General features: G+C 36.9%; 1 protein-coding gene across 7 annotated transcripts in view; it reads right to left on the bottom strand.

Moving 5' to 3' along the window:
* Positions 1-23919, bottom strand: part of NEDD4 (NEDD4 E3 ubiquitin protein ligase) — a 147067-nt gene that overhangs the window by 71480 nt on the left and 51668 nt on the right. For 5 of the 7 annotated variants that reach the window (XM_066388574.1, XM_066388575.1, XM_066388573.1 and 2 more), the window contains one exon: positions 18381-18434. In XM_066388574.1, the coding sequence (XP_066244671.1) occupies positions 18381-18434 (54 nt within the window). Of the gene's footprint in view, positions 1-8580; positions 10462-18380; positions 18435-23919 lie in introns of those variants that run through there. The other 2 variants (XM_066388571.1, XM_066388572.1) reach the window with 1 other exon arrangement.

The raw sequence follows: 23919 nt of genomic DNA, 5'->3' as shown, positions 1-23919 counted from the left end.
GAATATACCAGTGAATAAGACAAAAAGTCCCTAATTTAAATAATTACATTCTAGTAATTTAGAGCCCAGAACAGATTACCTATTTGCTTTATCCCTTTTCTATAACTCTTTTCTGATCAATTCTAGAAAATTTACATTTGTCTATTTCTATCTTCCTATCTTTAACTTTTTCTTGCTATGCTTATTTTTTCTCATTTTTTTTACCTGAAATATTTAATATCTTATGAGGCTCCCTGAAATGAGGCTAAGCCATTTTGCAGTCACAAAGAGTACAAAAACCCAGCCATCAATAAAATTTCTTAATCTGGAAGAATGGAAGAACAGTTTCTAAGATTTTCATATACTGATTTATATTAGAGAAGTAATATATAAATAATCTCAAGAAGCCCTAAAGTTCTATATAAAGGATTTCTAAACTTTCTTCTTATAGGGCTATCAAAAGGACTGTTCATAACTCAGCATTGATTATATTATACATGGTGTTTCAATTCATTGCATATACCAATGTAAGATTTAAACATCCTTAATACCCAATTGGGCACTGGTAGGGGAAAGTATATTGAAAAGACTGAAAATATTCACAAAGAGGAAGAAAGAAGATACTGCTTGACTAAGCCAGAGTAATGAAAAAATTAATATTTCAACTATATTTTTCAAATCTCATGTTGAGAGGGATAAAATTAATATAGGCAACAATTATAAAAGCAACATAAACTATGATAACAACCATGATGAATTCAAGAGATTTCTTTAAGAAGAACTGCATAGCCTGACCAGGCGGTGGTACAGTGGATAGAGCGTCAGATTGGGATGCCGAGAACCCAGGTTCGAGACCCCGAGGTCGCCCCGAGTGTGGGCTCATCTGGTTTGAGCAAAGCTCACCAGCTTGGACCCAAGGTCACTGGCTCGAGCAAGGGGTTACTCAGTCTGCTGAAGGCCTCTGATCATGGCACATATGAAAAAGCAATCAATGAACAACTAAGATGTCGCAATGTGCAACGAAAAACTAATGATTGATGCTTCTCATCTCTCCGTTCCTGTCTGTCTGTCTCTGTCTATCCCTCTCCTCTGACTCTCTGTCTCTGTTAAAAAAAAAAAAAAAAAAAAAAAAAGAACTGCAGGCTGGAAAACTGAATAGTCAAGAATTCTAGGCCTGACCTGTGGTGGCGCAGTGGATAAAGCGTCAACCTGGAATGCTGAGGTTGCCGGTTCAAAAGCCTGGGCTTGCCCAGTCAAGGCACATATGGGAGTTGAAGCTTCCTGCTCCCCCCCTTCTCTCTCTCTCTCTCTCTCTCTCTCTCTCTCTCTCTCTCTCTCCTCTAAAATGAATAAATAAATAGATAATAATTTAAAAAAAAAAGAATTCTAGAAAACTCATATTAAAGTTCTTTTATGAGGCAGGTAGGCAACCTTGATGCATGTTTCTTGGTCTGAACAATCTCTTCTGTATTACATGGTCTCAATCAATAACTCATCTAAATGCCTAAATGGATTTAAATCTCTTCGCCAATTGTTTGGCTCTGGCCACAGTATACCTATGGCTCATCTGTATGTAAAAGCAGGAGAGGGACTAATTGGATACTTCAACTGTGAACCATAATACTGTTCTCATAAATGAATGGTCTTAAGCCTTGCCTCTCAAAGTACATTTGGGAAAATAGTAGCATTGGTATGACTTGGAAGCTTGTAGAAATACAGAACTCTCAGGCTCCAGCACAGAGCTACTGAAGAAAAACCTATATTTAACAAGTGACAACTTAATAAGCCATTCTCCAACAGTAATCCTTAAAACATCAGAAGGTAATACCTACAGCAAAAATTTGAGAGAAAAAGAAAAGAAAAAAAAGGAAGTAGTCCTGGATAATATTATTTCAGCTGTATCATAAAATGTTATACTCTCAGCTTTACATGGGGGACTAAAGATAGAAGTCCTGTTAAAAAGATTTCTTTACTTAATGAACAACTGAATTTAGAAACATTGTCTGCTGTACTACCAATATCCTTGATGTTCATTTCTATCTGCTTGGTAATATTTTTATTTTCTGTTAAGGTAAGCCCAAAATTTTGCAGAATGTTATGGTTTTGTAATACTGTACGTCTAAGTTAAGAGAAGGCCTGATATTCCCTTACCCTGAGATACCCTAGAGCAGGGGTCCCCAAACTACAGCCCGCTGAGGCCATTTATCCGGCCCTCGCCGCACTTCTGAAAGGGGCACCTCTTTCATTGGTGGCCCAGTGAGAGGAGCATAGTTCCCATTGAAATACTGGTCAGTTTATTGATTTAAATTTACTTGTTCTTTATTTTAAATATTGTATTTGTTCCCGTTTTGTTTTTTTACTTTAAAATAAGATGTATGCAGTGTGCATAGGGATTTGTTCATAGTTCTTTTTATAGTCTGGCCCTCCAATGGTCTGAGGGACAGTGAACTGGCCCCCTGTGTAAAAAGTTTGGGGACCTCTGCCCTAGAGCCTAAACAGAGACATCATGGATCCTCTTGGTCAGGGTGTTCTTTGTTCTGACTTGCCATGAATTGCGCTATGAAGTACACAGACATGCTACTGCTTGCCCTTCCAAGCTCTCTGATCTGCTCTAGTTACATCTAATGCAGTTTAGTTAAATCTCAGTGAAGGTAATATTGCTTTTTAACAACTGCTTCCATGTTAAGGGCCTTCCCCCAAAAGATCTTACTGAATTGGGATGGATTTGTTCACTATTGTCTTAAAAGGTTTTCTTATATCCCTAAGTGTCTCTCTTCATCTGACCATAGTCTTCCAATCTCACGCATGGGCAAACAGAGAATACTGAATCACATACTTGAAAAAAACTTCAGGTATTTCCTGGATGTGTTGAAAACATCATTGGTTCACTTTCTCAGCACTCCTTCACTCCTTCTGCTAACCACCCTCCTGACCTGAACACATTGGCCACACCCAGGGACTCTGCCAAGCCCCTTCTGTCTAAATAGGCGCCTGATCCTGGCTTCTCCTGGTCTGTCTTGCCCCACTGTCACTCGTCAGGTAAAGGGAGGATGGGTTTACAATAATGAAGCCTCATGACAGCTAGCACCTGGTGGGCTCCGTGTCCTGGAAGAAGCCAGTGACATAAAGATAGAACTACCTATACTCCAAGTAGTTTCTAGGAATAGTCCTGAAACCCTGACTTGTGTTCTACACAGAAGTTCTATTTTTGTTTTGTCTTATTTTGGGTGCTAAGGAGGAGACTGAGAAAGATTAATGCTGTTCAAACTGAGCTGTGACTATTTGGAGGCAGTCTCAGGTTTTAACTTCTAATGTTGTTCCTTCTTTTCATATTGCTGGATCTCCATGTAGGTTTTCACTGTGTATACTCACTTATCCTACAGTCCTAAGATGAAAGAAAGGAGAAGACAACCTTCCCTTCCCCCCCCCAAAAAATAGACTGCACTGCAATGTTCTTATAGACAGAGAATCTGTCTTATGTATCTTCTATCCACCTAATACTGTCTCCTATATAGTAATCACTAAACAGACACCTTGCCTACACTATCTCATGCCTATTTTACGACATCTTTGCTTGCTATTTTGCTTCCTTACCTGTTTCACTTTTATTTCAACCAGGCTTTTCTATTATTTTCTTGAGAATATTCTTGCTAATGTCCCCAAGGACCTTGTAACTGCCACATCCAATGGATACATAAATTCCGTGGCATTGTATGCTGCCCACCTTGAAAGTTTCTTTTCCTTGACTTCCATACTTCCATGCTTTCCTGGGCTCACTGCCCCTTTAGTGGCTCTTACTTAGTCTCCTCTTTATCTCTTCTGCCCCTGTCTCTCCAAAGTTGGTGGTCCCAGAATTCTGATTTATTCCACCACCACCCCCAGTCCCTGTCTCCCTTTCATGCTTTTTCAGTCCATCCTCACCTAAGGCTTTGACTATACTCCTAACTCCCAAGCTCCTCTTCCAGCCTCATAGCTCTCCTGAGCCCTGAGCCTGTACCTCCACTTGCCCTGATTGACAGAACTATCAGGCAGGCAGACTCCCACGCATAAAACTTAATGCCTGATTTCCTCTTCACTCGCTCAGTCAGACCCCTTCTCCTGAATTTCCTATCTTAGTTCATGACATCACCATTCACTCAGTATCTACGTCAAAAAAAACCCCAAAAAACTGATTCACTTAAAATCCACGGTGTCAAAAAAAAAATTATTTAAAAACACAAAAATGAGCATGTTACACTTGCAAGTAAAGACTTCCGTTGCCTAAGTATTTTCTGTTAGCAGGAGACACACTGCTTTATCTTCAGCATGAGGGGATGAGCACAATGGGACTCTGGCCTGCATCTAGTTCATCATCTCCTCCCATATCCCTGGACTAACTATGCTTGAGTCACATTGAGAACCCTTTATAATGTGATCTTTATACAACCCACCTTGCAGATGTGACTGCTTCTGCCTAGAGCAGCAATTTTCAACTGGTATGCCATGAGAAATTTTAAAACATATAACACCTGACCATTTAGTCAGGGGGACTGACCTCTCTTCCCTCTGACTGTCAAATAAAAAAATGACAACAGCCAATACAACAACAGCTGTCTAGTATGAATGAATCAAAAGTATACCTTAAAAAATAAAAGCATATCTATTTTTTTAATCAGATCTTCAAAAATATATATTTTTTGATGTGCTGCAAAATTTTAGTAGTTTATGTGTTCCATGAGATGAAAAAGGTTGAAAATTGCTGGCCTAGAGTGATGATTCTCAACAGGAGTCAATTTTGCCCCTCGGAGACATTTGGCAATAATTGGTGACATTTTTTTGATTGTCCCAACTGGGGAAGAGAGGTGCTATTGGTATCCTGTAAGTAGATGCCAAAGATGCTGCTAAACATCCTACAAGGATGTTTACAAAGAACAGCCCCACGCAGCAGAAAGTATTCAGCTCTGTCGACAGTGCTCAGACTGAGAATCACTGCCCTAGAGTATCCTCCATGATTTCTCCACCTGGTAAACTCCAACTCACCTACCAAGATTTAGCTCAAATGTCACCTCCTCTGTGAAGCCTTCCTCCACCAACCAGGTCCTCTTCTCCAGACAAAATACTGTCGGCACCTTTCTCACTTTCTCATACACATCTCTATTTTAGCACATCACACATTAGACTGAGAAATGTTTATGTTTAACAGTGTATCTCTATTACTAGAATGGGAGTGCCCCAAATAAAGACTGTACTTCATTATCTTTTATTCCCAGTGCTTGGGTCAGTGCCTGGTAAATAGCAGGGACTCAAATGTGTGCTGGATGAGTGACTTTAAGAAGACACATCTACAGAGAAGATCAAAGTATTTCTGAAGCAAACAATTCAACTCCCGGGCTCACTTTGAAATTAATATTATAGTTTCTCAGTTCTAAGAAATATACATATACAAGCACACATTTCTTAATAGAATTCCAAAACTGGTCAGTAACATTGTTGCATCACATTTTGAGAGTCAATACTTACAAACTATAGTATATTAGTCTTTATAGGAAAGATTGTTATTCAAAATAAATTTAACCAAATGTCTATAAATATGCTGCTAAAGTTAATAAAATAAGGACTGGGAAAATAATGGAACACTAAAATAAGTATATATTTAAGACATTTATTTTAGGAAGAACAATTAAATCAATTATTGAAATATGTAATCTTGAGATTAGTGTTAAAGGCATTTGGAATAACTGATAGTTTTTTAAGTTGTACTATACTAAGCTTAAGCAATTTACCTAGCCAGGATTAAGTAACAGAAAATGAACAAAAAGTTCTATAACAAAAAGAAAAAAAGTAAAGCCAAACTTTCTGAGAAAAGCATGCATATATGTGAAGAATGAAAGACATCTAAACTTGGCCAAAATGCTAAGGTATTTTAAATAACAGGGTAATAAAAACTCAGAGTATCATCACAACATAATATAGGAGATTTAGAAAATAACAGATAGAAAAAAAATAATAATAGTAAACTATTCCACAGATTTTAGAAATATAAATAGTAATTTTTGTAACTTGGTAAAAACTACCTTAGTTCCTTAACTTATTTCTTGGTAGACCTGACAAAATATTACACACAATGTTAAAACATCAAATACTGAGTTTCAGATCAAAAGTGACTAGACAGCCTTTACAAACATAATATTATATTTCAAAAAGTATATGTAATAAATGTCAGTTGTTATTTTTGATAGCAAATAAATAAATACTATCATGCAGACTGCAGTCTCATTTTCATTCTAAGTTGTAAACACAGAACAGAGCCCTCTTATAGACATAGGTAAAAATATTCACTCGATTTAAAAAACTAGCCATTAATGAGCTGTTGATTATAGACAGCAGAAACTGAATACTGTGCTGGTAGAGGCTAGTAGCTAAACACAAAGAAAAGAATATGCAGTCCTCACAGTGCTTTAGAAACAAGGGTCCCTGACCAAAGCAGTGATTTAATTTCACGGCTGCTCAGTACAGATAGCTGACATTACTAAATGCTACTCTAATATCAACTTGTTAAATGTGAATCCGGACTCAGCATATCAGAATACTAACCCAGACTAACTGGAGTCATGGGAAATATTTTGGGAGCTGTTTATTTATAAATGAGTTACAATATTCCACTATAATTAGATTAATAAATAATTATTGATAAACACAGGATTATTTCTAAAACCCCATTATTGTTACCACTGCTATGTTTACAAAAAACATTAGTATTTTCCTCTTAAAACAAGCCTTTGATTTATCATCAACCACTTAGATCAATTTAGGTCTAGTATATGTTAAATTTAATGGTCACTATGTTTTCTATAATACTTTTATAAAGAGTTATTTAATAAACATTTTAAAAAGGAACAGTTTAATGCTCTACAGCAAATTACATATTTTTGAACTATTTTATAATCCAATAATCTACCCCCCAAAATAGAATCTGCACAAAGCTAGACATTTGGCTGTCACAAAAAAAATATTTGTGAGTTTACCTAAGTTTAAATAAAACCAATAAAAGTGTATATTTTTAGCCATGCAAAAAGCATTTAGTCACACTTTATTAAAAAACATTAAAAATACTATTTTCAAAAGTATAAACAACAACAAACTACACTATTACCACAAAATCAACTATTTTAAGCATATTTCTATAAGTATTTCTAGGTTAATTATTTCTTGCAGATTGTTTCATGAAATATAAAATAAATTTACAAGGTACATGTAAATTCAAGTAGCAAACTAATAATATGTTTCTTCATAGTATCACTTCATTGCTTTCTTTTTTGGGGCAAAACAGTTAAATATATTACAGTCTCCTAAAAGCTAGTTTTTAAACAGTTATGTAAATAGAATTAATAATTCTAAAAGATAGATCAGACTATATGAAATCTGATCTTTATTCATCCTCAGTAAAGTAGTTGCTTATATTAACATCTGTGCATTGGGTAACTGATTATATTTACCAGATTTCAAACGAGAGAAAACAAGCTAGCATTATGAATATTTTATTTACTTCAAGCTATTTGTCCAGAAGTTTAAAAAAATCTTTAATATAGATATTGAGTGCTATATAAAGACAGGTAAACAGATCTATTTTCCCCTGAAACTATTTTATACCGTTACCTAGAATCGGTATTAAAAATGTTTTAATATCCTGGGAAGACCTTTCAAATACAAAATTTTTAAAAATCTATTTAAGGTCAAAACACTTAATATGCTTTGGAATGGCCACATTACATAAAGAAGTGTTTTGGTTACAATTCATTACAGTTAAATTACTAATATAATAAAGCAAAAGAATTAAAATAACAAATTAATAAGAAAAATACCTAGCAATTAAAACCAAATTCAGAAATATAAATTTTTAGTTTCAATATCATTGAAAGAGTAAGTTACATTTTAGAAGTTACGTTTAACTGGTAGCTAAAGAAAAATAGGGTGGAAATAAAATTCCTGTGGTTAAGGGTATATACAAATGAAAATGCCATTTATTTTCTTCTGCTTTCAATTTGCAACATAATAGTTTTGAACAATGATCTAATAAATACATGTATTTTAGAAAAATATTTTTCTCTATGTTCATTTATAACAAGACTTTTATATTTTTATATAGAGTTTTTTATTGTTTAATATTTTAATTAAGCATTCGACATTTCACTTTATTTCACAATGATTAAAGAGGGGAAAGTACTCAATGAGCATTTTTTAAAGTCAGAATAAAAAATGAAGTTAGACATTAAAATACTATGCCACTTGAGAGGAGGGAAAAATATACCAAGGTAGTGTTATAAAATAAATGATTATTTAAAGCTTGTTTTTATGCTACAGAAACATCTTATGGCTTTAATCACTTTGGAAAGTTTTTTTTTTTTAATGAATGTTTCCTACACTGGTAAAATAACAAATAGAGTGAAAAATTATTGAGGTTTTTTCAGATTCACAAATATAAAGTTCATTATTACAAAACTATTTGCTAGCTAAGGACCAGGAAAGAATACAAAACTTCTCAGTTATAATAAATTTTAAGCAAATATTTCATAAAGCTATTCTAATATAAATTAACATTTACCAAGACCAAAGGAAACTTACCTTACAAGAATGCTTTGAAGAATTAGATAGTTCATTTGTGAAATCTCTGTTGCTGTCTCTTGGGAAATTATCAAGTTTACCTTCATTTCCAGATGCAAACTTTATGAGTAATTGAGGTGGTCCCCCTTTAGAACAATTGTGCTTAAGGCTGGATAAACAGGAAACATTTGGATAGGCTCCTCCTAATGAAATACTTCTTTGTAAAACACTATGGTTTTTGTTCATCTGTAAATTTGGTCTTTCCAAATGTAGACTATTCCTTTGATAGTCTACATTTTGGGAGGATGGTAAACATGCAGATGTCCTATGCATAAGCTTCATATACTCGGAATCAGAATTGCGCTGAATTTCTGACATCTCTGGTTTACAATCACTATTTGCTGCTTCACAATTGAATGTAGTTGCTTTTTGTTGGGTGAAATTCACTGAAACACAAGAATATCCTTCAGATGACTTCTCAAAGACAGCCTGATTCGGACTATTATTTGCCATAACAATTTTCTTTGGCGGTAAGCCCTTCCTGTGAAGTGGTCGTATGTCTCTTACCTCTCCAGGAGCACAGATTGTTTTAGATAACCGGAGTCCGTTCACAGCTGTTGAAAGAAATCCCTTAGCGCTAGTGCCATCTTCATGGTGGGCAATTTCGCTGGGAGAAATAATGAATTGGTGTGAGGTTTGATAGGATCCTTTGCTTGGAAGAGTCGCTGAACTTGTCGGAGAGGTTGGTGGGGTATTTAAAGGACTCCTAGGAAAAACGACTAAGGATGAACAACGTTTCAGTGGAATTTTTGAGTTCCTGCTCGCTGGCAGTTTCATACTTTCTAGTCCACGCTCCACATCATCCTGGACAAAAGGAATTGTACTTACATTTGAAAAAATCTCACCCGGAGTAGTATTCCTGTTTGGCACACTTCTATTGGAGGTGCTGTCCGAAGATAAAGTCCCACCAAAAAACGTATCATCAGTTGGTGGAAAAGTATAACCACTGCTGTCACTGATGATGCTGTTGGTGTATGAACCTCCACTCGTGATACTTGTGCATGACCCATAATCACTACCGTTGCTGTGGTAAGACCCATTCTCACTGGCCGGAAAGGTATTAAGGCTACCACTGCATATGGCAGAACTGCTTAAAAAGTTACCATCGTTCACAACATTCAGCTCACTATCAACCATAGCATTGCTGTAAACGCCGTCTTTCAGGACACAGGTAAAGGAAGCATCATCACCATCAGCAAAGACACTGCTAGAGTGAAGACATCCACGGTACCTTGTTGGCTGGAGTGAAATCTGGAGGCAGCTGCTCTTTTTATTAACATTTTCAGGTGAAGGAGCAGACGATCTCTCCTGAGACTTAACGTTTTCCTTTATTAACGGAGCAAGTGCAGTCTGTCTGGGAGTCAGCTTCATTTGAACAACGTTAGATGTTGAAATCCGTGTTGGTCTTTTGAAGCACATGTGAACATTGCTATCCAAATCATCTCCGGAGGTTTCTGACAAAGGATAAGTATTGCTTCTTCTGGCTGCAAAGTGCAATCGTAAACTTTGTGCCATTTGTTCTCATTTCCAAACATGTTAAGGGCTGAGAGTCATAACAAAGATCTCTGTCGGTAGACAGGCTAGAAGCAGCTGCACTGCGTCGAAAGAAAAACTCACTTTGTGGTGCCTGAAAGAGCTCTTAAGTAGTAGTCTTTATCCTAAGTAAAACACTAGATACCAGATATCAGAGAAAGAAAAAGACGACCCATTCCCAAGACTGACATTTCCAAAATGTCTTGAATTGCTTGTAGTCAAAATGCCTTCACTTACAAAGCACTTGATTTCCAGCGACCTTTAAGCTGAGCTCAGCTGCAGCACACTGCCTCCAACACTGCCAACCTTGTTTCAATTATACCTTCTCCAATTTGCATGAATGAGTAACACAAGAACAACAATCTTCTAGCATTTCAAGTTGAAACAGTATTTTTTCACTCCAGCTCTATTTAAATGAACATTTAACTACAGGAATCACAGTGCCTATACTTTCTCCAGCAGAGTTTGACCACTAATATTTTTACCCATCGGGATAGAATTACAGGAAGTTGGTAGGAATGAAACCCCATGTAATTGAGTATCAAATCGAGGATTGAATTTCCAAATAGTAGCCATACTAGGAATCTAGTCAAGTCAGTTAATGTAGAAAGGAATAGAGACTGTTATATTTTTTAAAGGTAAATTCAAACAATTACACAATTTGTAAATACCAAAACTATGGGGGAATTAAAAATTTAGCATTAAATCAAATAGATAAATATTTTAGCTTCCACAACACTTTTTATACAAAGTGAAAGCTTAAGGATAGAAATACAAAATTTGCCTAGTAATACTATTACAAAAATTGAGCATATGGCAGAGAGAAAAAAAAGTTTAAGAGAAGCTGTCACCAAGCATTTTCTCCTATAATTTTGGAGCCTTTTGCAGCCAAGTAGTACAGTCTTTAAATGATGCCATTTATATTTTGACTATTAAAACTCTGCCAAGAAATGGCATAAGCAAACATTCCATTAAAAATATATGCAGATTAGACAGAAAAACTATACCCTAATATAATTTGAGCACACAAGATATTTTATTCCACTGTCTCTGCAATTTATTCACTTAAGAGAGTGTTTTGGTAAGTAAAGAAGTCTAAAAAGAATTTAACACATCAAATAAACAGATCTCAATGCCAATTCTGTTCTGAAAAACTCTAAGAGCTCTTTGCTGGCCCCTACTGGTGCATTGAAACAATCCAGTTAGCTGTTTGATATCTATAAAGAAATACACACCATGCTGCATATTTCTTTATATAAACAAAGTACATACTTGTTTACATTTTCGAGTACTAGCACTGCCCTCCAAGTGGAATTACTACTGCTGATAGAGCTCTCATAGTAGAGAACAGTAGACCATTTGTCCTCTTAGGGGTTGTGATTTTGTACATAAATTTTTTTTCTGCTTTGTATTTATTTAACCTTTACTTTATTTTCAGTTTATTAGGCAATAAAAGTTTAATATTTTAATTTCTGCCCCAAATGTCACAGACCAAGGTTAGTACCCTATTTGAAAGAAACAAATTTGTTTTTAAATAATACTCTAGGGTGTATTTAAACCCCTTACCTGAATGTTATAGCTGGAACTCCAGTAATAAATATATACTGGCTCATTCATAGGAAAGTAAAAAGTAAAATAGTTCAGTTGTTTACACCACATGGTACTACAGCCAAGTTGTATTTTTCTAAGTAAGGTTTTTTTTCCCCTCTAAGTAAAAGCAAACATGTAATATATATATACTTGCACTTTGTTTAAAAAAGAAAACTCCGTGAGCTAGATCTGTTCTCAATTACAATTTTCTAAAAAGTATTTTTAATCAATTAGGACATGAAAACATAAAAAATATAAAATTAATTAAATTATGTTTCTGACTAGAATGAGAGAGCACTGTTTTAGAATGTGTACAATAATTGTAAACTTAGTAATAAGATTATTTTATTATTTTGGCTTCGTATACTCCATCTCCTGTATGATTTTACAGACTTTAGTAAATATTGCGTTATAATACTTTTTTTTTTAAAGTGAGAGGAGGGGAGGCACAAACAGATTCCTGCATGCACCCTAACTGGATCCACTGGTAAGCCCACTAGGGGGCAATGTTCTGCCCATCTGGATCTGGGGCATTGCTCCATTGCTCAGCAGCTGAGCTCTGTTGGTTAAAGCATTGTGCCAAAACACCAAAGTTGCAGGTTCGATCCCTAGGTAGGTTATGTACAGTAAGCAAACAGTGAATGCACAACTATGTGAAATAGCAAATAAATGCTTCCCCTCCATCTCTCTAAAATCAATCAATAAAAAAAAATTAAAAGAATCCCACAACTTCCTGTTCATAGTCAAACTCCTCTGGTTGTTCAAACAAAATAATGAACTTCAATTATTTGGCCAGATAAATGTTTTGTCCAAGTAATCATGAAGTTACACTAGAGAGGAGGTTGGATGGATGGATGAATGGTTACCACTGTTACTCTGACTGCCTAATATTTTCAGGATTTTTAAAAAAAGTTGAGCCAGCTACTACTCTAAAGATATATCAAAAATCATTACAGCTGGACAAAAAAGGAATGATGTTTGAAAATTTGCAAAAAGGGTTTCACCAAGGAAAAGTAAGGCAAGAGAACCATATGCACTCCCTAAAACACCAGCCTGATCAATTCTAGAGAGGCTGAACAGTGTGCACTGCTGCCTCCGGTCCGAGACTGCACAGGATCTCTACTGCAATTAGAGCAGTTCTGTGCAGAACCTGGGAACCTGTAGAGTGTAGCCTTTTATCCAAACAGATGCCAAAAGAGGAGCATTAACCCCAGGGGAGAAGAGCTGGAGAGTGGTGGCAGTCCTCACTTGGGAGGAATCCATGCAAGTCCTAAAGAATATGAAATTCTGAAATAAAATAAGTAATGTTTTAGGATTAGACTGAAGCACAGGATCTCACATTCTGACATGTTTGATTATTGATTATCTATACTAAAAAAAAATGTGATTCTCTACATGCCATGAATAGGCTCTCGATAACCCTAGTTATTGACTAGAACTTTGAAGGCCCAGGTCCACTGTGATGATTAAAAAATGTGTGTGTCACCTTTGCTGGGCTATTTTTCCCAGCTGTTTGGTCAAATACCAATCTAGATGTTGCCATGAAGCTATTTTCTTAGATGTGATTAACACTTAAATCAGTAATTTTGAGTAAAGCAGATTACCTTCCATAATGTGGTGGGCCTCATCCAATTAGTTTAAGGCCTTTATCAGTAAAGACAGGTTTCTTGAACAAGAAGCAATTCTGCCTCAACACTACAACATAGAAACTCTGCCTGAATTTCCAGTCTATTGGCCTGCCCTACCAATTTCAGACTCAAGACTATAACATCAAGCCTGACCAGGCAATGGCACAGTGGATAGAGTGCCGGACTGGACTGCAGAAGACCCAGGTTCGAGACCTCAAGGTTGCCAGCTTGAGCGAGGGCTCATCTGGTTTGAGCAAAAGCTCACCAGCTTGAGCCCAAGGTCGCTGGCTCGAGCAAGGGGTCACTGAGTCTGCTGAAGGCCCGTGGTCAAGGCACGTATGAGAAAGCAATCAATGAACAATTAAGGTGTTGCAACACACAACGAAAAACTAATGATTGAAGCTTCTCATCTCTCCATTCCTGTCTGTCTGTCCCTGTCTATTCCTCTCTCTGTCTCTGTAAAAAAAAAAAAAAGACTGTAACATCAACTCTTACCTGCATTTTCAATCTGCCATCATTGCCTCATAAAGTATAGATTTACCAGTTTCCACAACTGCATAAAGCAATTCCTTAAGATCCATCTAATATCTATCTATCTATCTATCTATCTATCTATCTATCTATCTATCTATCACCTACCTACCTGCCTATGTACCTACTTCCCTATCTCAGTGTCTCTCCTCCTATTGGTTCCCTTTCTCTGGAGAACCCTGACTCGTACAACCACTAAACTTGACAAGCACAGCATCCCCACTCAGTAGATAGAATAGAGACATCTAAAGCTTTGAAGGCTGGATGTGTGCAGGTGTTATCTCTTAGGTCACTGACTCAGAAGCTCTACCTTTTGCATTGGTGAGTAGAATTCTTTTTTTATTTATTTTTTATTTATTCATTATAGAGAGGGGAGAGAGAGAGAAAGAGAGAAGGGGGGAGGAGCAGAAAGCATCAACTCCCATATGTGCCTTGAAGAGGCAAGCCCAGGGTTTTGAACCAACAACCTCAGCATTTCCAGGTTGACACTTTATCCACTGTGCCACCACAGGTCAGACTAGAATTCTTTTAAAAGCACATAATTCTGAAATGTCCCATCACTGTGAACACTGTCATCACTATCCCATCACCAAACTATTATAGGGTATAATCCTCAAGTCATAAAAATGGCTGAAATTAAAAAGGGAGATAAGCCTACTCTTTCTTGAAACAAGTATCATTATATTGCAAATTTTTCCCAGATGACTTAGAAATGGATTCTGCTTAAAATGTTTGTATCTTCACTGTACATTTCCAAAGAGAATTTGCTAGAAAAAGAATAGAGTTTTAATTTAGCTGTGAATGCTACAGGAGAACAAAGATAAAATGATATTTACAGAGGGACAGGCCATTTGTAGCTATCCAATCAAAACTGTTATTTCACCAATGACTATAGTTTGTATGACATCTCAGGTGATCTGTACACTTCAATTACCTGCTAAAACTAGCAACAAATCACAGAATTAGAATGACATATACCACCCTGTTTTAATTCTTTTTTGCGCCCTTTTTCTAGTAAAGTAAGCTTATGAGAAAAGTTGTATTTCTAAGGCATAGCAGAGTATTTGACACAGCAGATATCTTTTTTTAATAGTTTTATTTAGACAATTAATTTTAACGGGGTGACACTGGTCAACTAGAGCACATAGATTTAGAGAAAATATCTCCAGATCATTTTGACATTCGATTATATTGTTTACCCATCACCCAAAGTCAAATCGTCCTTCGTCACCCTTCATTTGGTTTTCTTTATGCCCCTCCCTTCCCACCATCCCTTTTCCTCACCTCCCTTCCCCTCCCCCTGGTAACCACTGTACTCTTATCTATGTCCATGAGTCTCAATTTTGTGTCCCACCTATGTATGGAATCATACAATTCTTAGTTTTTTCTGATTTACTTATTTTGCTCATTATAATGTTATCAAGGTCCATCTGTGTTGTCATAAATGATCCTATGTCATCATTTCTTATGGCTGAGTAGTAGTATTCCATAGTATATATGTATCACATCTTCTTTATCCAATCTTCTATTGAAGGGCTTTTTGGTTGTTTCCATGTCTTGGCCACTGTGAATAATGCTGCGATGAACATGGGGCTGCATGTGTCTTTACATACTAATGATTTTGACTTTTGGGGGTATATTCCCAGTAGAGGGATTGCTGGGTCATATGGTAGTCCTATTCTTAATTTTTTGAGGAACCACCATAGTTTCTTCCATAATGGTTGTACTACTTTACATTCCCACCAACAGTGAATGAGGGTCCCTTTTTCTCCACAGCCTCTCCAACACTTGTTATTACCTGTCTTGTTGATAATAGCTAATCTAACAGGTGTGAGGTGGTATCTCATTGTAGTTTTGATTTGCATTTCTCTAATAGCTAGTGAAGATGAGCATTTTTTCACATATCTATTGGCCATTTGTATTTCTTCTTGGGAGAAGTGTCTGTTCATGTCCTCTTCCCATTTTTTTATTGGATTGTTTGCTTGTTTGTTGTTGAGTTTTGTGAACAACAGATATCTTAATGACATACTTTAGTTTATACAAAAAATATAGTATCAGCCATAAAAGCATGAGTCCATGAATGTTAAATAACACTTTATATTTGAATCATAATGAAAAATTTTTAAGTGCTTCAATAGCCATTATCTCATTTTATCATCACAATATATTTATCATATATAATATAGCTAGGGAAAATCTTGTTATCCCTGTTTTTTTAAACATGAGAAAATATTATCAAAAGGATTGAATGACTTGTCCAGGGTTACAAGTTCATATACCAAAAAACAGGCAGGACTGCAACAGAACTTCAGACTCCTTGGTTTGGGGATCTATAATATCCTGATCAATGCATTTTTTTGTCTTTGCTTTTAGCTTTAAAGTTAAAGGTTAAAAAATTTTCACATATCATGTTTATAACTCTAGAAATATCCCATTGTTAATATAAGAGGCAATACTTTTTTCTTTTGACATATCATGACATCCTATGTAGCACTCTATTCATAGTAAATGTACAAGGAGTGTTAATGCGCTGATCAGATATGAGAAGTATCAGTTCTAGCAATGTAAAGTCACACCCTACTGAAGTTATTGGCAAAAAAGCCTTGATAACTAGGGTAAAAAGTATAAACACGGGCTAGCCCTCCTTGTGGACAACATGCAAATAACTCATATAAAAGAGTTCACCAATGATGCACCCAAGAATCAAGGAGAAATTCACATTGGTGTCAATAACAACAGGAAAAATAACACAGTAATACCACTACTCAGCAATTCAACCTGAAGATGTGAATCTTAGAGATACACTCCTACATGGACATCAGGAAACATAGGAAGAATGTTTATCAATTGGTAATAGAAAAAAAACAGGAAGCAACATTAATATCTATTAAGGTAGATAAATGCATAAATTAAGATATAGGATTTTTCAGATGAAGGCAAACTATGCATCAGTGAAAATGTGTTATAGAGCAATCTCACAAATATGACATTAACCAAAAAGCATGTCACAGAAGAATATATCCACAATGATACTATTTTAATAAATTTAAAAATATGCAAAAGAAAACGACACTTTTTAGGGATACATATATACATAATAAAAATATTTAAAGCAAAGACACGATAAACATAATATTCCAGACAATGTACTACTTGTGGGGGGGAAAAAGAGATGCTTTTGGGAAGGGGTATGAAGGTTTAAAGATTTTAGTAATATTTTAGTTCTCAAGGTGAATAATAAAGTGCACAGATATGTGTCTTGTTATTTAAAATAAAAATATATTATATATACTTTTTTGCATGTATATTTCATAATTTAATAAAAAACACCAACACTAAATTTCACCTAGTCCTATTTAGAAGGAAAACAGATCTGTAGAGACAGAGGGGGAAAAAATTCACTATTCCATAGAAAAAGCAAGAACACAAACAGAAAACAAAAAGCTCTGCACTGACCATTCTAATAACACATCAGCAACATCCATCACTCAGCCTTAAAAAATCAGATTGCCAGTTAGTGACGAAGTCCCCTCTGGCAGCAAAAAAGCACATTTGCATATTTCAGTGCTAACTCATCGAGTTCATTTGCAGTATCTTCAGTTACTAGAATAGTTATAAGTTCTTGAAGAAAAAACCTTATTATGCAGTCTAATACTAAAAAGTGATTCTTTAAAAAAACCCAGTGTCTTTGTTAGCTAAAAAATAAATAAAACTGTTTAATTTCCTTTTTGGTGCTTCTATTTAATACAGGTAAGCTTTGAACACATAACACTGTTCTTGTACCTTCATGATCAAATCTTCAAATTTAAAACATAAATGTAAGATTTCAAACTAAGAGGGTTTGAAAAAAATGAAAAAAAAAACTGATAAAAAGCAAACAAAAAGAGGGTTTGAAATAGGATCCCAAAGAGACAAAATCAGGAAAAGAAAAGGGCTTCAAGATAGTTTTTAGGAAATCAGAAATCAAAACTGTCATGAAAAAACAAACAAACAAGTTTAACTTTGCTCTCTTGCCTCTGTAAAAGCCGACCATCTTGAGGACTTTCATTTTATGATGTAAAGAGGATAGTTTTCTTTTGGAGAAGGGTGGGAATAAAAGAATGGATATTATAACGGGATACAGGTCACCCTGCAAAATCCACTCGAGTGAGGAGGCACGACCCACAACACTAGGACCACCAACCAGGGTACACGGATGTGAGTGAGGGAAGGCAAGACAAAGAGTCTGCTTTCCTGTCGTCTCCTGTCACAATAGCTTAGAGCGAGGCCTCAAAGTATGGAGAACAGACAATCAGGGGAGGTGCCTGGGGGGAGAGTGGAAGGAGAAAGACAGATGGCATCTGCCTCACCATATTGCCCAGACTCCCCGTAACCACCCCAAATCATCTGCCATGTCACAGATTCCCAAACCACTTTTCCTTGCTGCTTTGCTGAAATGTACCCTGGGTTCCTATTTCTCACAAGTACAATGTAACTTACCAATCGATTTTCATCAAATACTTCAAAGAGAAGTCGGTGCTGCTGAGGATGGACCTAAGTAAGAGAAACACAAACTTTCTTTAAAAACAAATGAACATCAATCCACAGAGACTGAGAATAAATGCCTGAAAACGTTGCTGTTTCCTAATCCTTTTTTTTACATAAATTTTACTGCATTATGCTACTCATTTTGTCAAGCTTGAAGTCCCCTTTAGTCTTAATGTTTTACCTATGCAGCTGGCCATATATATCAGACTATTGAAGATTTACTGAAAATAGAATTTTAAAAAATTATTATTATTTTGCCTGGCCTGTGGTAGCGCAGTGGATAGAGCATCAACCTGGAACGCTGAGATCACCAGTTTGAAAGCCTGGGCTTGCCCGGTCAAGGCACATACAACAAGCAACGAACAACTAAAATGAAACAACTATGAGTTGATACTTCTTGCTCTCCCCCCTCTCTCACTTCTCTCTGTAAAACCAAGAAAATAAAAATCTTTAAAAAATTTTTATTGAATTTATTGGGGTGACATTAGCTAAAAAATTATACAGGTTTCAGATGCCCAATTCTACAACACACCATCTGTACACTGTTTTGTGTGTTCAGTACCCCAAGTCAAGTCTCCCTCCATCACTATCCACCCCCCTCTGCCCTCCTCACTCGCCCCTCGCCCCCCTCCCCCTCCTGCAATCCCCACACTGTCGTCTGTGTCTATACGGTTTTTTCTTTGCCTAATCCCTTCACCTTTTTCACCCAACACCCCAAGCCCTTTCCTAATTCCTGTTCTTTAGAAGATATTTTAAGTTCCATGAGATACTTAATACAAAAGCAGTCACACGTCACCCATTTTTCTAATGATATTACCATAACAGCAAAGTAGATTTGGTTTCTTATTTTTCTAAAAGAATGAAAGGAAGTAAAATAATGTTTCAAAAGACCATTTAAATGTTTGCCAGGACTTAAAAACATAAACTACATTTGAACTTACCAATACTATTTACTCACTTTTTATTTTTAAGGTTAGAACTACTCCAAGTAGATGCTGATTTTATGGAAACTAATGTCTGAATCCTTTTAGTACAGACTTGATAAAAAAAAAAATTGTTGCTTCTACTATAAAAAGTACAGAAGCAGTCAAAAAGTATAGATTGAGTTTTCACTTATTATTTATATTTTATACATGAGTAAAAATTAACATGCAGTATTTTATTTTTCAGAGTCGATGCTTTCATTTTTGCTGAAATGTGTAAACAAGTTAAAATCTTTGTAATATCTGACATAAGTCAGAAAGAGACAAATACCATATGATTTCACTTTTTCTGTGCAATCTGAAGAGCAAAATAAATGAACAAACAAAACAAACTCAGATACAGAGAGCAGGCTGTCAAATGGGAGGCGTTGGGGGACTGGGTGAAAAAGGTGAAGAGATTAAGTACAAATTTCCAGTTATAAAACAGTCACAGGGATGTAAAGTACAGAATAGGGAATGTATTTAATAATATTGTAATAACTATGTATGATGTCGGGTGGGTACTAGACTTACTGGAATGATCACTTTGTAAGTTATGTAAGTGTCTAATCACTATGTTGTACACCTGAAACTAATATAATATTGTGTGTCAACTGTAACTAGAAAAAGTTTTTTGATTATTAAAAATATTTTATATCAAAAACAAAGTCTTTACTTTTAATTTTATTGATATTAAAGAGAGAGAGAAGGGAGAGAGAGAAATATCAATCTGTTGTTCTACTTATTTGTGCATTCATTGGTTGATTCTTTTTTTTTAAAGATTTTATTTATTCATTAGAGAGAGGAGAGAGAGAGAGAGAGAGAGAGAGAAGGGGGGAGGAGCAGAAAGCATCAACTCCCATATGTGCCTTGACCAGGCAAGCCCAGGGTTTTGAACCGGCAACCTCAGTGTTTCTAGGCTGACGCTTTATCCACTGCGCCACCACAGGTCAGGCTCATTGGTTGATTCTTATATGTGCCCTGACCAAGGATCGAACCTGCCATCTTGGCGTATAGGGACAACGCTCTAACCAGTGGTTGGCAAACTCATTAGTCAACAGAGCCAAATATCAACAGTACAACGGTTGAAATTTCTTTTGAGAGCCAAATTTTTTAAACTTAAACTATATAGGTAGGTACATTCCTTATCAAGGTAGCACCCGCACGTGGTATTTTGTAGAAGAGCCACACTCAAGGGGCCAAAGAGCTGCATGTGGCTCGCGAGCCGCAGTTTGCTGACCACTGCTCTAACCAACTGAGCTACTTAGCCAAGGCCAAAACCAAAGAAGATCTTTAATAATGTTTTAGACTAGAGGTTAAGTTATGTAAGATAATAGAAAAAAATATGTTGGTCTCTGCCCTGGTTCCTGGCACAAAGCTCTTGAAACCCTTGTAATTTCTTAAGCGATAAGAGCACCAGGAGCATCTTTTGTTCTAACGTTAGGTCTCTGACACAGATCCCAGATACAGGGTTGCTAAAACCCCTGTAATTTCACAGGTGAGAGGAATGTCTTTTGTTCTAATGGGGTGACTCTGGGTGTGCTCTAGGATGAGGGGTGGTCACCAGAAAGAACAAGCCATGATTAAAAGCTTGGAATTTCAGCTCCAACTCCCATTCTCTTGAGAAGGGAAGAAGTTTGAAAATGGAGTTAATGATCAAGCATGCCTACAGGATAAAGCCTCCATAAAAATCCCCAAAGGAGGACCTGGCCGGTTGGCTCAGCGGTAGAGCGTCGACCTGGAATGCGGGGGACCCGGGTTCGATTCCCAGCCAGGGCACATAGGAGACGTGCCCATTTGCTTCTCCACCCCCCCTTCCTCTCTGTTTCTCTCTTCCCCTCCCGCAGCCAAGGCTCCATTGGAGCAAAGATGGCCCGGGCACTGGGGATGGCTCTGTGGCCTCTGCCCCAGGCGCTAGAGTGGCTCTGGTCTCGGCAGAGCGACCCCCCGGAGGGGCAGAGCATCGCTCCCTGGTGGGCAGAGCATCGCCCCTGGTGGGCGTGCCGGGTGGATCCCGGTCGGGCGCATGCAGGAGTCTGTCTGTCTCTTCCTGTTTCCAGCTTCAGAAAAATACAAAAAAAAAAAAAAAAAAAAAATCCCCAAAGGATGGGGTTTGAAGAGTTTCCAGTTTGGTAAACACATCCACGTACCAGGCAGTGGCATACCCCAACTCCACAGGGACAGAAGCACCTGTGCTGAGGACCCTCCCAGACCTCACCCTCTGCTCTCCCTCTACCTGGCTGTTCATCTGTATCCTTTATTATAGCATTAATAAACTGGCAAACGTAAGTGTCTCTCTGAGTTCTGTGAGCTGTGAGCTGCTGTAGCAAATTAATGGAACCTGAGGAAGAGTTCATGGGAATCTCCAATTTGTAGCAAAGTCATACAGAAGTCGTAGGTAGCCTGGGGACCTACTACTTTCAACTGGTGAGGTCGGTCTTGTAGGACAGCACCTAACCTGTGGGATCTGATGCTGTCTCCAGAGGGCAGTGTCAGAAGTGAGTTAAGATGTAGGACACCCAGGTGGTGTCGCACAGAATTGCCTGGTGTGAGGAAAATAACCTCCACACGCTTGGTGACAGAAGTATCCTAAGTGAAATATTCTGTGTGAGTAAAAAAAAGGAAAAACACAGGAGGTGATTAACTAGAATTATTTTCCCTATGATATATATATATTTTCCCACTCAGGCTAATACAAGATGATATATAAAAAAAAACCCTCTCATATTTAAGTTGATTTTTCCCCTGTGATAAATATCGTACATTGAACAATGAGATATTTTGATACCTTGCATTACTTGTCAAAAGTATTGATATTGTCATTAGAATATGTCTTATAAGTGGAACAGAGATATTTAGATACCTAACCCAATGTCCACCCTCACTTCTTTCTGAGAACACAATCCTAATTTTACCTTCAGCAATGTCCCCAGAGTCACCACACTGCACAACTCTGTGGGAAATTTTTTTGTTTGAAGTATAATGTATATTCAGTGAAGTATAATGTAAACTAACCTTAAATATACAGCTTGAGGACTTCTTATATATGTATACTGTGTCATCATCACCCAGAACAAAATGTCAAACACTCTGTTCTTCTATTTTATGTACCATTTTCCATATGAATTGTGCCCTCTGGACTTGTTCAGCATTGAAACTCTGAATGTGTCCATCTAAACATGATTCCCTTGCACCTAAGGGTGACCCAGAAGGCCAACCTAATGGAAAGAATTGGATGAGACTTCTGGGAGAGTTCTATAAATGTGGCTGTCTCAACCAGCACAGATATTCCTCATGCCCTTTGCTTTTCTCATTCCTGCCTGGAACTTGGATGGGATCGCTGGCACTCCTACCAGCCATATTGTAACAATGGAGCAATTCTGAGTAAGGAAGCCCCAGTCAAGAGCTAGACGCCATGGAGATAGGAAAATAGTGTAAGACAATAATCTTTTCTAAGAAGATGGGAGAGGAAGTTTTGAGGAAGAGATGAAATTTGAGCTGAGACTGGAAAGATGGGAAAGTTTTGAATAAGAAAGTATAAAGAACATTTACAGCAAGGTGGCATCAGAAAATCATGGGGACAGAATGAGCATGCTCTAGGGAGATCAAACGGATAAGAACATTTTTGTATTAGAAAGTGGCAAGAACAATTTGGTTAGTTAGCCAGGCTGAAGTCAGTGAAGTCTAGAAAAAAAATGTTAAGATTTGATTGGTAGGGAAGAAAATAAAGCTTTTGAAGGAAAAAATGACATGACATAGGTCCTACATATTATTTTTGTCAGGTAATACATAAAATAAGTTGGACTGGAGAGAGACACTGGAGTCCAGAGGGACCGCAGTCAGGTAACTCAGGCAGGAAGGATGAGAGCTCTGCTTGGGATGGTCCCGCGAGAACAGGGAAACGAGGCTATGAAAAACATTTTGAGAGAAAAAATAAGCACTCGCAGTGTCTATCAATGCACCGAGCAGACACGGTACACATTCAATACCAACAATGACTATTCTAAGAAAACAGGAATAATGTCTGATCTAATCAGGCCTCTGTTGTCCTGGTTCAGGCCATAACCAATAGCTTCCTAACAGGATTTTCTATCATAACTATCTTCTCTTTTCAATCTACATTTCATGATATTACTGGAATGGCTTACCCTAAAAGATAGTTTGGGTCATCCTTACTGCCTACTTAAAAGTTTTTACTAATGGCCTAAAAAATAAACTCCAAACCTGAGCATAGACTGACACTTCTGATCTAAGTCCAATTTGCCTTTCCAGCCTGTCTCCTACAACTGTCCCCCAGTCCACCCAAATATACTATAAACAGACGATGCAGTGCTTAAGGAAAAGAATTCAGTGACAGAATTAAGCAAGCCCTAATGACCCAAAGAGAGGTTTAAGTAAACTATGGTTTGTGGGCCAAACTCAGCCACATACTTTTTTTTTCTATAGCCTATGAGATTAAGAACATTTCTTACATTTTTAAATGGATACATAAGTACCTACATAACAGCCTCAATTTTTGCCTCTTGGCC

The sequence above is a fragment of the Saccopteryx leptura genome, chromosome 6 (assembly GCF_036850995.1).
Source record: "Saccopteryx leptura isolate mSacLep1 chromosome 6, mSacLep1_pri_phased_curated, whole genome shotgun sequence".
Lineage (NCBI taxonomy): Eukaryota > Metazoa > Chordata > Mammalia > Chiroptera > Emballonuridae > Saccopteryx > Saccopteryx leptura.
Note: the sequence above shows the minus strand (reverse complement) of the source record. Positions and strands in the feature narration are given on the sequence as shown.